At 39.5% G+C, this 13843-nt stretch overlaps 1 protein-coding gene across 2 annotated transcripts in view; it reads right to left on the bottom strand.

Moving 5' to 3' along the window:
* MERTK (MER proto-oncogene, tyrosine kinase) overlaps positions 1–13843 on the bottom strand; it is a 113859-nt gene that overhangs the window by 40950 nt on the left and 59066 nt on the right. For both annotated transcript variants that reach the window (XM_082426779.1, XM_082426778.1), the window contains exons 7-8: positions 11741–11924; positions 4192–4343 (exon numbers count right to left, since the gene is read on the bottom strand). In XM_082426779.1, the coding sequence (XP_082282905.1) occupies positions 4192–4343; positions 11741–11924 (336 nt within the window). The remainder of the gene's footprint in view (positions 1–4191; positions 4344–11740; positions 11925–13843) is intronic.

Here is a 13843-nt window from a genome sequence, read left to right as displayed (position 1 = left end):
CTGCTGTATTAAAAAAATAAAATAAAATTCAAAAATAAATAAATAAATAAAACTACTTAGGCTAAAAAAAAAAAAAAAGAATATGGCCCATTTTATTGCCTCAAATAACAGCAACCTTCAGTAGGGAAAGAACTACCCCATGTGACAACAAACTTGTTCAAAAGGGCTTCAAATGCACAATCATCAGTGTAAAAACCTCACATCTTACTCTTGAAAACTGTCTTGTTTTCACTTCTTTCTGCTAAGAGGCCATGCTGTGGAATTTGAACAAGAGACACTGTACTGTGGAGAAAGCCAAGGGCATCTGGAGAAGAGTAGTGGGGCTCTGAAAAGCACTGGCTTTGGAGTCAGTCAGACCTGGGTTCTTATTTCAGTGCTGCAATTCTAAGCTGTGTGACCCTGGGTAAGTTACTCAATGTCTCTGAGTTTCAGTTTCCTCAAATGAAAATTGAGAAAATAGTACCTTTCTCACAGCGTTTTTGTAAGGGTTAAATGAGGCCTTTTATGTAAAACACTTGGCACAGGGTCTGTAAGTAATCAACATTGTAAGTAACTGATGATGGTTATTATTATTCCTACATTCCTATAGCACCTGTAAGGTGCTGTATTTTGATCTTCTTTCCCTATAACTGTAAAGCTCTAGGATAGAACTGAGCGAGTAGTATCTTTCAAGTCTTGGTGCACTAGAGAAAATAATCAAGGCTGTCTAGTTCCCAAACCAAGAATTTTATTTGACCCATTCATGGAGTTGCTCTTCATCGTAGCTTTCTCTTCCAGGCAAAAGGTACCATCCTTGATGGATCCTTGGGTTTCAGAAATGTTTCAGACCCCTGTCTGGCCTGTCTCACAAGAACCTCACCTGTTCTTTTTACCTTAAAATGACACTAGCTCGCATGCTCTGCACTCCTGTGACAGTGAGTGAGAGGGAGAAATGAGGAAAGGGAAGAGGCAGTGGGCACATCTACCCTCCAGGCATGCAGCTTGCTAGGAGGCAGGGGTCTGGGCCCAAGGAAGGAAGCCTCGAGTGCACTGTGGCTTCCCTGTGTCTTTAAAGAAGCTGGTTCTACATGTCATGTCTCTTGGCCCATCATAATTGGCTATGAAACTTCCTTCTGATCAAAGATCTCCACCCTTTCCAAACACAGTTAAACCAGCATTAGAGCCCCAATCCCAAAACAATGAGCTCTACAAGAATGACTCGTATAAAAATGAGTCTCTGTCTAAGGTTCGGGCAAATCTCGGTCAAAGGTAAACAGATTTATTTATTGCAGAACACTGGAGAACCTTGAACTTGCCAGTATACACTGCGGGTCTTCCAGAAGGGGGTATAATACGCAGTATTTTATAAACTTATCTGCTCACTGAATTCTCACAGGTCTACTGACACTTTATGGGAATGGGACAAGAAATACCAGTCCACACTCATCAAAAGACTGTCCCATTCAGAGAGAGAAATTCTCCTGCTGGTTCAGATGTCAGCCAGGTCCATACATCAAGTTCATAGTGCCATAAATGCCTACAGAGCACGTTTAAGGTCCTGTGTTCAGATGGTACAAAGATGAGCAAGGCACAGCTCCAACTTCAAGGAGAACAGATTTTACTTGATCCTGACCTTTGTATTTTAAGCTTTGATTTGGAAGGCAAGGGACAGCAAGAAAAAGAGAGGGAAAACACATTGATGACTTCATCAAGATACAGTAAATGTCCATACAGTAAATACCAGGAGTTTCTCAGTCTGAGAGTGACACACAGTTGTAGGATACTGAAGGTACAAATTTTGAAAACTAAATCTCCAGCAAACTGTAATAACCCACCCAAAGACGACTTCAAGAAAGTTCTGAAATTCCATACAAAAAAACCCTCCCTTATTAGAGTAATAAATAAGAATATCTTCCAAAAATATCCAATTTCATCACCTTACATAAAGAAGATGTAGTTTTAGTAACAGTTTTCTTTCTTTTTTAAAAAATATTTATTTTATTTTTATTTATTTGGCTGCACTGGGTCTTAACTGCTGTGTGCGGGATCTAGTTCCCTGACCAGGGATCAAACCCAGGCCCCCTGCATTGGGAGCGTGGAGTCTTACCTGCTGGACCACCAGGGAAGTCCCTAGTAACAGTTTTAAAATGAAAATGAAAGGACGACTTCGAGAGGAAGTTGTGTCTAACTCTTGCCCTTCGGAAAAGAAGGGAGTTTAGGGAACCGAAGTGATGGGTACAGAGGTCATTTCAAGCTTCACTTTGGAAGGGGGTTTTAGGCTCCTCCCGGGCTGAGCTTCTCTTCAGTGTTCTTATTTGTCTCCAGCTGTGCCTGGTGAGCTGGGAGCTTAGCGGCCTCAGAGAATGTTACCCAAAGTAAAGTGAGCCACTAAGTCTTCTGTTGTCACAAGACTGTCGTGATGCGCAGAGTAGAGCATGAGTACAACGCAAATGACCTTCCTGCTGGGATGATCTAGCATCTCCAAGGAGGTAATGACTGGAAAGGTCACAGCCCTAACTGTGGCGGTATCGTTCTCACTACAGAGGGGAGAATTCTGAACAAAGGGCAGAGAGAATGCAAGGCTGGGTGTTATTGGCACTTGTGTGTTAGGCTCCTTGGCCACGTCATGTCATTTGTAAGGCTTTCATCACTCCTGCCCTTCAGCACGCCTCAGCTTCAGGGGTCCCCCCCTAAAGAAGTATCTTTCACCCACACCAGGGGAGAAGGAGAAAGGATGACCTGCAGCTCTTTAAAGAAACTGGTTTGTTTCCACATCACTCAAGTGTCTGCTGAGAATCGCTATTTTCCGCCAACCAAAGTTCCTACTGAATCAGAATGCAATCACTGGACCTTCATGTATCTCTACTAAGAATGTAGTATTGTAAGCAGGAGCCGTCCTCTAAGAGAGGCATTTGATTCCTCTGACTCGGACAGTGTGCAAATGTGATCAATAGGCACCTTGCACAAATGCTCTGAGACAAAAGACCAGGAAATGAGAGACTTCTTATCTCATAGCTGCAACTCTCTTTAGCAGGGTTTTGACTGGTACAAATAGCATCCTTTTATCATCTACTATGAGGCTGAACAAACCATGGATTTCTAAGCTCTCTTCCTTTTCCATCACTACTGCTTCCGACAGTCTGCTTCCTGATAGGTAAACTGAGGCAGGAAAAGAAAAAAAATAAATTCAAATTGTTTTTTTGGAAGACAGCAGTTTTGGTAAAAGCTGGGTGATATGAGGTTAAAAGTGACCGACACAAAGCCTGGACATCATCAGTCAGTGCAGCTGTTCACCCCTTTCCTCTCTCGTGCCAAGAAATTTTAACTTTCCTGTGATGCGCCCTACAGATGCCACGAGGATGCTGACGTCTGACCTGTTACCAGGTTTAGATCAATGAGGACTGTAATAGCACAAAAGAAGCATGCTTTCCGCAGTGGTGGTAAAGAAGAGACAGTCCTGAGGATAAAGCCCGTGCGTCTGCTCTTCTACAGATACTCTGTGTCATGAGAAGTCAGTGTCACCTCAACCCTCTTCCTTTCTCAAGTGGGAAAGGGGCCTGTCTGGGAGCTGCCCACCTAACCACAGTCAGCTGTCCCCCTCACCACTTCTGTCTTGGGTCAGATGTTCCCACCATCTTTAGACCTCTCAGCAATCAAAATCAGATGGCCCTCTGGGCTTGACTGGAGTCACATCTAACAAAGCTGTGCTATATACAGTACGTCCTACAGGGCTGTGCCAATCCACCTGCTTGCCCGCTCAACCCTCTCCTTCGGGCTCTAGTTACTCTTGCCATCCGCTATGAGGCTGGGGGTCTTCCCTGACAATCATCTTCTGGAATTTCCAAGAGGTTATGAATTGCAGGACCGCTAAGCCCGGTAACCCCTCTGAGTAGTTCACACTGTCTTCCTCAAAGAGCCTAAGTTCCCTGAAGGCAAGAATCAGGTGACAACAGAGGATGAGTTCTATTCACATTGACTAATGAAATAAATGAATGGATGAAGAGTGAGTGAGGAAAGCCCCAAAGATTTCTTGGAATTTTGTTAAATTTTCAGGCACTTCTAATGTTTACTACATTGTTTATCTCCCATTGAAAGGTGCCTTGCCTAACCCAATAATATCAGGCCTTTTCACGACAAAAGGAAAGCTCCTAAAGCAGTATTAAATCAGCAAATCCAAGAAGACAAGTGCACTCTGTTAAAGTTCAGACTTACGGACGTCTCTGCATTCTGCCACATGTGAGAGATCCGGTAGCCCACCAGTTCCCCATCCTGCCGCTTAATTGGAGGCTTGATCCATTTGACATCCACCTTGTTGCTAGACTCATTCAGAAACATAGTGACATTCAGAGGTGCTACTGACGGGGCTACAAAAGAGAAAGGAGAGAAGGATGAGGAAGTACGAAGAAAGGCACATAGAGAGTCATTCTCTTCTTGTTTTTTGTACGTTTGGTTTTTTAGTTTTCTATGAAAAGCACTCAAATGAGACTGAGATTAATAGTGGACTTTCATATATTTCTATGAAGATTTATTAAGATATGCTATGTAAGTGCTTAGCACAGTGTCTAGTTCATCGTAGGCACTCAGAAAATGTTAGTTCTTCTCATTTTCCAACGTTTCCTTCATGATAAAATCTCTTCGATGTCACCTTTGTTTAAAAAGAAAAAATAGTGGACTTTCACCTTCTTTTCAATCGAGGACCATTAAGATATCATGAGTTTAAAAAGGTAAGCTTCGTGTCTAAGATTCCAAACAAAATGATCCCTGTGTTTCCTCAAGATGTTTAGTGACAGGCTGGTAAGCAAAGCAGTCTGAGCAAGAAATAGGAAATGGAGAAATAGGTTTTGTCTTGTTGCATATAATCTTTGCTCTTTTTAGGCTCTGCGAGCTCTGAAATATATTTTTGGGTTACTTTAGAGTGTTTGACAAGACAGCTTGATATTTCTATCAAACAAATGACTTTCATACTGCAACAATCTTTGTAAGAACCACTCAAATAAAATTCTCTTAAAAAGGCCACACATACACACAAAAAGTAAGCACTATGGACCTAGAGATGATCATACTAAGCGAAGTCAGACAAAGACAAATATAATATGATATCACTTATATGTGGAATCTTTAAAAATGATACAAATGAACTTATTTATAAAACAGAAACAGACTCACAGACAGAAAACAAACTTATGGTTACCAAAGGGGAAAGGAGGGGGAGGGATAAATTAGGAGTTTGGGATTAACAGATACAAACTACTATATATAATATAGATAAACAACAAGGACCTACTGTATAGCACAGTGAACTATATTCAATATCTTGTACTAAACTATAATGGAAAAGAATCTGAAGAAGAATATATAACTGAATCACTTTGCTGTACACCTGAAACTAACATAACACTGTAAATCAACTCTACTTCAATAAAAGTTTTTTTAAAAAGTAAGCCCTTTCCAAACTAAAACAACAAAGAAGTGGAAGACAGGGAAGGAGGTAGGTAGAGCTCACGGACTCCTCTTGGGGGAGCAAAACACACACAACTCCAAGAGGATTCTCCAGTAGACACCTGTGCAGCAGAAGGTCAAGAAGGCCAGCTGGGGGTCAGTTCTATGTCATTTGAGCTGTACAAGGCAGAGAACACTGCTGATCTCAGAAGGAAGCCACGTTTTAAAGTCCAGAGCCAGGTTACTAATGATCTGAACAGAGCTGATCAGTGAATAAATTTAAATATGTATGTGTATGTGTGCATGCGTGCGTGTGTGCGTGTGTGTGTGTGTGTGTAAGATACCTCATGAATGAAGATCAGAGGGTCAAATACTATTTGCTGGGTTAGGTGACAAAGTGTAGAATTTAGCACTGGTTTTCACTCTCTGGTTTATAGTAAATTCTACACAAGCCACATATTCACTTTATGTCAAAATGTCTATATACAAGGATAATAAGAGTTAAAGCACTTTTTAGAAAAAGTATGTATGTGGGTACAGTATGTGTACAAAATAATTTGGGAAACAAGTCAAGATCACAACTGCATTCTTTTTTGGGAGGGAAGAACTTGACTGTAGCTATTAAAACTGAAAAAAATATGCCTCTTGACCAATATTTTCTTTCCATGAATTTAATCTAGAAAAATTCTCCTGTAGGTAGTGTTATATTCATTGAAGCATAATAGTGACAGAAAGGAATAAATGTAATGTTCAGTCAATAATTATGATATAATAAATTCTGATAATTTTCCAATGGAATACTCACTACCCCATACTGAAAAGAATTTGCGAGACCATGTAAATTGATATGAAAGAATATCTAATGGTGGGGGGGGGGAATAAAACTGCAAAAAAGTACATATCAATGATCCATTTTAGAAATTAAAAAATAAGTATTTTACATATAGGAAGAGTAAATATGCAATAATATACACCAAACTGTTGTTGTATTTGTATTTAGGGGAGATTAAATTGTATATTTCTGATATATCTGAAAGGGAAACAAAAAGGGCACTGTAACCTCTTTGTCTCTGCTGATTCCAGGAGCAGTAATCATGAAGTTAGAGCAAATTTCAGCTTAGGAAATATATAGCTAAAGCTGTACCTATGAAATGAGTCACACAGTAGAATTTACAGGGAAACACAGCTGACTCAACATGTCTTTATGTCTGCTCCCTCCTAAAACCCCTCTATGATGACAATAAGAAATTTAAAACAGTATGAACTCACAGGGTACAGAGGAGCCAACAGTGGGAGAGAAATGCCAACATACATATGAAAGCTGAAAAGCAGAGTAAGAAGGTGTAATTAACTCAGTAAGCTGATTCTCCCCGAAGAACCACAGAGAGGCTCAGAAGCGGAGGGCCCAGGGACCAGAGTGGGGACTAAAACTGGAAGATTGAAAGTTTGATCAGGAAGTAGCCCTCGAGATCCTTCTAACCTATTCCCACACACAGCTGGCAGGTATCTCTCAAATTCCCACAGGAGACAGGATGCTTTATTCTCTGAACTGAAAAGCTACTGGACTTGGGGCACCAGTAGAATGGAGGCACGATGAGGGGCTGACAACTAGGGAAATAAGTGGAAGTTCATACACTGACTGAGGGGGACTCCACCTCTGGCTCCTCCCCACCTGATCTTAGAGCATCAGCAGCCGTGTTCATACTCCTGAGGCAGCAGACAGGAGACTCAATTTTAGAGGAAGTAAGTGGCTCCAGGGGAAAGAAAGCCAATATTGACACTTGGGGGTATCCAAACTAAAACACTTAGGTCGCTGCCCAATCACCTGACAGTGAAGCCTACAAGCCCCACCCACGCTCACAGAGCTTCCCATCAATCACTGGTTCTTCACTCTTCAATAGGAGAGACGGTGGAAGATCAGAAGAGGCTGGGGAGGCCTCCTTCATGAATGTCAGGGACCAGAACAAAACACAGGACAGAGCACTCAGAGGAGGCAGAGACAATGTAGGGAACTAGAGAAAACTAAAACACAAACAAACAAAACCAATAATTAACATACCCAAAGATAAGAAAAGGCTCTCATAATTGAGAACTGGAAAAAACTGTCAATGAAAAATAAAATTATTCTTATATATTATATTGCCAATTTCAATAAAGTATTCAATAGAAGAATTAGAAGATAAATCAAGTAAATCTCCAAAAGAAAAGTAGAATAAAAATTTTAAAAAAGAGGCCAATTTGAGGGAAAAAAAATTGAGGAAGCAATTAAAGAGTTTCAACAAATGTCTAATACAGTTATCTGGAAAGAAAAATAGAAGAACATTTTCAAAGGAAAAAATGTATAAGAAAAAGTCTCAAAACCAAAGCATTTGCATTCCTAGACTGAATGCCTATGATGATGAATGAAACAAATCCCACATCACAGCTCATTACAGCGCCATGATTAAAGAGAAAAGATATTTAAAAAAATTAAAGGGGGCTTCCCTGGTGGCGCAGTGGTTGAGAATCTGCCTGCCAATGCAGGGGACACGGGTTCGAGCCCTGGTCTGGGAAGATCCCACATGCCGCAGAGCAACTGGGCCTGTGAGCCACAATTACTGAGCCTGCGCGTCTGGAGCCTGTGCTCCGTAACAAGAGAGGCCGCAATAGTGAAAGGCCCGTGCACCGCAATGAAGAGTGGCCCCCACTTGCCACAGCTAGAGAAAGCCCTCGCACAGAAACGAAGACCCAACACAGCCATAAATAAATAAATTTAAAATAAGTTAAAAAAAAATTAAAACTAAAAAACAGTTCACCTAGAAAACTCAAGTTATCAAAATTCTCTACAATGACACATGAAGCTAAAAAACAATGCAGAAATACTTTTAAAATTTTGAGGGAAAATCATTTCCAACCTAAAATTCTCTATTAGGAAAAATTACCAATCCAGTATGACAAACAGACATGCAAGGTCCCATAGTTTTTATTTATATATATATTCTCTCTAGAGCTAATTGAGAATGTGCTCCATGAGAATGAGAGACAGTAAACCAAGAAAGACAAACGCCCAGGAGACGGCAAAGGAGTCACTAGGATGACTCTGGAGGAAGACAGGAAAAGAACCACATGAAAAAATTAAAGATAAGAGTGTCTGGGCCTCACTCAGGGCCAGGAATAGTGCCTGTTCCCATCAATCAGCCTGGAAAATCTAATGATTCAAGGAGCACTGGGTAGAGTACACATGATGGTTTTGTCTCAATTGTGGGTAATAGTTGACCCTAGATGAAGCACTGCTCTGGTCCAGCCTAACAAATACTAAAAGAAATGTCCAAAAGGATCAGTCTTTTCCCATTAGCTTAACTGTGACCCCAAACAAAGCTCAATATTTATAAGAATACAAAAATATCTAGCACTCAACAAGGTAAAATTCACAATGTCAGGAATCCAACCAAAGATTACCAGACATGTAGAAAAATTGGAAAGTACTCTCCACAATAGGAATATAAATGAATCAATCAAAACCACTCCAGAAATAAGACTGATGTTAGAATTAGCAGACAAGGACATTAAAACAGTTATTATAACTGTATTCCATATGGTCCAAAAGTTAAGTAGAGACAGGAAAGATACAAAAAAAGACAAAAATTACAATGTGAGAGTTGAAATATACACTAGATAGAATTAATGGCAGATTAGATACTGCACAAGAAAAGATTAGTGAATTTGAAGACATAGTAATAGAAACTACCCAAAATTAAACACAAGGAGAAAAGCAGGGAAAAAAGCAATAGCATCAGTGAATTATGGATAACTTCAAGTGATATGTACATGGGTAACTGGAGTCCTCAAAGGAGAGGAGAGGTGGGAACAGAAAAAAATATCTGACGAAGCAATGGCCAACATTTTCCAAATGTGATGCAAACTATAGACACGCAGACCTCAGAAGTTCAATGAACCCCAAGCCCAAGGGATATAAAGAAAATTACACCAAGGCACACCATAATTAAATTGCTCAAAATCAAATACAAAAGGAAAACCAGAGACATAAGACACATTATACACAGAGGAATAAATTAAGAATTACCACAGATTTGTTATCAGAAACAATGCAAGCAAGAAGACAGTGGAGTAACCTAGAACTCTATACCTAATAAAAATATCTTACAAAATGAAGGCCAAAGAAACCCCTCAAAAGTAAAATAAAGATTTCTTTCAGACATACAGAAGCTGAATTTCTCACCAAGGTTCACACTACAAGAAGTAATGAAGAATCCTTTAGGAAGAAGGAAAATAATACCACATGGTAATATGTACAGATTTACACCAAAAAAATGAATAACATTAGAAATGGTAACTACCATTTGGGTAAATACCAACTGAGTAAATATAGGTTTTTCATAATTATATAAATCACTCTAAAAGATTATGACTATTTGAACAAAAATAATAACAATCTAGTGTGGGTTTATAACATATGTAAAAGTAAAATGAGTGACAACAATAGCATAAATATCTGGAGAAGAAAAATGAAAGTATACTATTTTAAGGTTCCTATACTATACCTGAAGTGGTATAACATCACTTGAAGGTATATAGTAATAAGTTAAACCTGTATACTATAAACCCTAAAGCAACCATTGAAAGAACAGAAAAAAAGAGTTATGGCTAATAAGTCAAAAAGGAGATAAAATAGAATAAAAACATTCAATTAATCCAAAAGAAGGGGAACAAATTACAGACGGAACAAATAGAAGACAGATGTAAATCTACCCATATGAATGATATCATTACATTTTAATGGATTAAATACCCCAATTTAAAGGCAAGGATTGTGAAGTAAAGTACTGCCTACATGAAATACCCATTGAATATAAAGATACAAGTAAGTTAAAAATAAGTATGAATAAAAGATACACCATGTAATCAAAAGAAAGAGTAAAATGGCTATATTAATATCGATAAAATAGATTTCACAGAATATATTACCAAAGATAAAGAAAATAATTTCATAATGATAAAGTGGCCAATTTATTAGGAGAGCATAGTAATATTACACAGTTATGCACAAAATAACAGAACTTCAAAATATGTGAACAGCTAGAACTACAAATAGAAATAGATAAATTCACAGTTATAACTACAGATTTCAATGCACCCATCTAAATAACTGATAGAAAAAGGAGGCATAAAATCAATAAGAATACAATTTGAAAAACACTGTCAACTAACTTGACCAAGTTGACATTTATAGAACACTCCATCTAATAAGAGCAGGATACACATTCTCAAGTACACATGGAACATTTATCAAGATAGACCATGTTCTGGGCTGTAAAATGAGTCTCGATACATTTCAAAGGATTCAAGTGATATGAATTATGTTCTTTGGCCCCAACAGAATGAAATTAGAAATCACTAATACAAATATTTGGAAACTACGTTAGACACCTAAGTAACTAATGGGTTAAAGAAGAAATCAAAACAGAAACCAGAAAGTTTTTTGAACTGAATGAAAATGAAACACCATATAAAAATTGTTCTCAGAGGCTTTTCTTCCTCATTTAAGATATTTTACAATCTTGGCACTAGTTTCATTTGTTCACGGATTAAGCCCTAACAATTTATGACCTAGACCTGTCCCACCGTCCATATTAAAATTGGAACACTGATTATGTAAGGCTGGAGTTAAGGGCAGGAAAGAGGTTCTGAGTAATCCAGAGCTCTAAATTGGTAAATAATGGAAACTGGACAATTAAAATCTAACATAACTACAATATTCACTCCAATATTCATAGAAAAAATACAAACTCTTGGAAATCAAAAGCAGCACACAGAAATGAAAGTTTACAGATGTAAATAAAATTTGCTATAAGAAAATAATGTAGAGACAACAGTACCTACTTCATATGATTGCTATGAGGAGCTAATGAAATAATGCATGTAAAGTACCTAAGATGGTCCCTGGCATGTAGTAGGTGCTTATTGAACATTAGCCACTTTCACATTTATTAGCTTTCTTAAGTTTGATGCTATGAGTAATAACTTTCACATATTTATATTTTAATTAAAATAATATATGCTATAAAGAGTGTGCTACTATTCATATCTTGCTATGTAAAAGAAAATATTCCCTATACATAGTAAGTATAAGGTTTGTCACTAAACCCTTTTCAATTATAGAAGGAAACATCTTTCCCATTTTCACTGGTCACCTCCATAAAATTATCCTCCAGAGACGAAGGCCACACAAAGAAAAAGTTAAACTCTGAATCAGGCCACTGGGAAGGATTTGTTTCATCACATGCCATCGGGCACAATATGCATTCTGAACCCCAGGAATTACCTCTTTCGGTCGTGCTGGCCAGAATCCAAGGGCTCACTGCAGACCAGCCGACTTCATTCATGCAGGACACTCCGATGCTGTAATTCGCCAGAGCCTGCAGCTGCTCGATTTGATACAGATGTGGTGAAGCAGATGTGTTAAAAATCATGACTGAGCCATGACTCAGTGGCTCAACTTCCTCGACCTAAATGAAGAGTAAAATTGTGGGCCAGGCGTTAGTAAGGGGGTAGGAATGTCAGACTTGGGGCATTCATGCATTCGGTGTACATGGCCCTTCCTCTCCACTGAGGGGAAGTACCTGCTTCCTTTCGGGCCACACCTTAAATTTCCCACCAGGATCACTGTGTATTACTCATGCTACTCACTTGTGCAACAATTGAGGACCTGATGAAAAATGCCTAAAATAAGTGCTCTCACTCCGGCAGGTCACAGAGCAAATAATCGTCATCATAACATTATAATTATTCTACATTATAATATAACTTATAATAAAAGTAGCTCTTCCTCTCTCAGAATCACTTCAGTTCTTGATCTTTTTTTTCAGCTGTTTCACAGAATATGCAGTAAAGACAAGGGACATCATATGTGGGGCAAAACCTGAAATATTTACTGTCTGACCCTTTAGAGAAAATATTTCCCAAATCCTACTTTAGAAGACGAGATACTTAATTTTTTTAAAAAAAATCTGTATTTCTTTTCATTATGTCTCCTGAGGAATTCTGCTCTTGCCTTGAGGCTAATTTTAGCATGTCCTTTATTCTTACCCTCCAATTCCCACTCCCATATAGATTCAACTCCAAAAGCAAACATAGATAGTGTAGATTTTATGGCATTTTTTGGTGGGGAGATATAGGAGAGGGTCATGTGCACCTCACCCAACAAGCTTTTCTCCAAATCTTTTAAAAACCCACCAGCTCTTTCCCCTGAGTCCTTGTACCTCATCTTTCTCTCCATAAACTCCACCAGTCTCTCCACATCCCTCTCCAGATGTCTTCTGTACGCACAGGCAAGAGAGAGGGATTCCCAGCAAAATTCAGTCTTATGCTAAACTTCCAGCTTTTCCCTTAAGGAAACCTCTTATCTGGGAATGGGGATCATGCAGAGTTTTCTCTCACTGTATATTTTTCACAACTTTTTAAAAAAAATTAATTAATTAATTAATTAATTTATGGCTGTGTTGGGTCTTCGTTTCTGTGCGAGGGCTTTCTCTAGTTGTGGCAAGTGGGGGCCACTCTTCATCGTGGTGCACGGGCCTCTCACTATCGCGGCCTCTCTTATTGCGGAGCACAGGCTCCAGACGTGCAGGCTCAGTAGTTGTGGCTCACAGGCCCAGTTGCTCTGCGGCATGTGGGATCCTCCCAGACCAGGGCTCGAACTCGTGTCCCCTGCATTGGCAGGCAGATTCTCAACCACTGCGCCACCAGGGAAGCCCACAACTTCTAAAATACGTTGTACTTATAAAATCAGAAAGACAAAAATAGTATTGGACAAAACAGAAGCCACCAAAAACAATTTGGGGGAAAAAATCTTAAACCCACAAAATAATATTTCTGATAATAATGGGCTTGCAATTATGGGGTGTGGAAACACAATGCTGTTATTTCAGGATATGTATGTTTGCAATTTAGGTCAAGGGGCCACAAATCAACATTTTGGAATTCCAAATCCCCTAGTGGATACCTTGAGGGTGGCGCTGGGGCCGAGTCTCACCTATGACTCAGACCCGCAGACTCTGCGGGGTGACAAGAGGGTACCAGTTGGCCTGAGGAGCCACCAGAGGAGAAACCAGGAGCTGTGTGCTTATCTCGGTGGTGGCTGTTGGCAGAAATCACTCTTTGTTTCTTCACTTTAGAGTCTGCACCTACTTCCTGGTGACCAAGCGCTGGAACTAAGGTGGAGGAAACCTTGGCTCCCCACCCCTGCCCCATTTCCGGAACAACGCCCTGGACCATTTCCAGGCACAGGGACACTCTTGGAGGGCATGTTCCTAGAAGAAGACGGGTTTCTATAACAGTGCTCAGTGGGTTCTAGGGGAAAGGAGGGCATGAAACGGCAAGATATACGTGGGAGAGTTAAAAATAGAAACGGAGTCCATAGCCCAAA

This window comes from Balaenoptera physalus (genome assembly GCF_965194825.1).
Source record: "Balaenoptera physalus genome assembly, chromosome: 15".
Lineage (NCBI taxonomy): Eukaryota > Metazoa > Chordata > Mammalia > Artiodactyla > Balaenopteridae > Balaenoptera > Balaenoptera physalus.
This window is presented reverse-complemented; position numbering and strand designations above follow the sequence as displayed.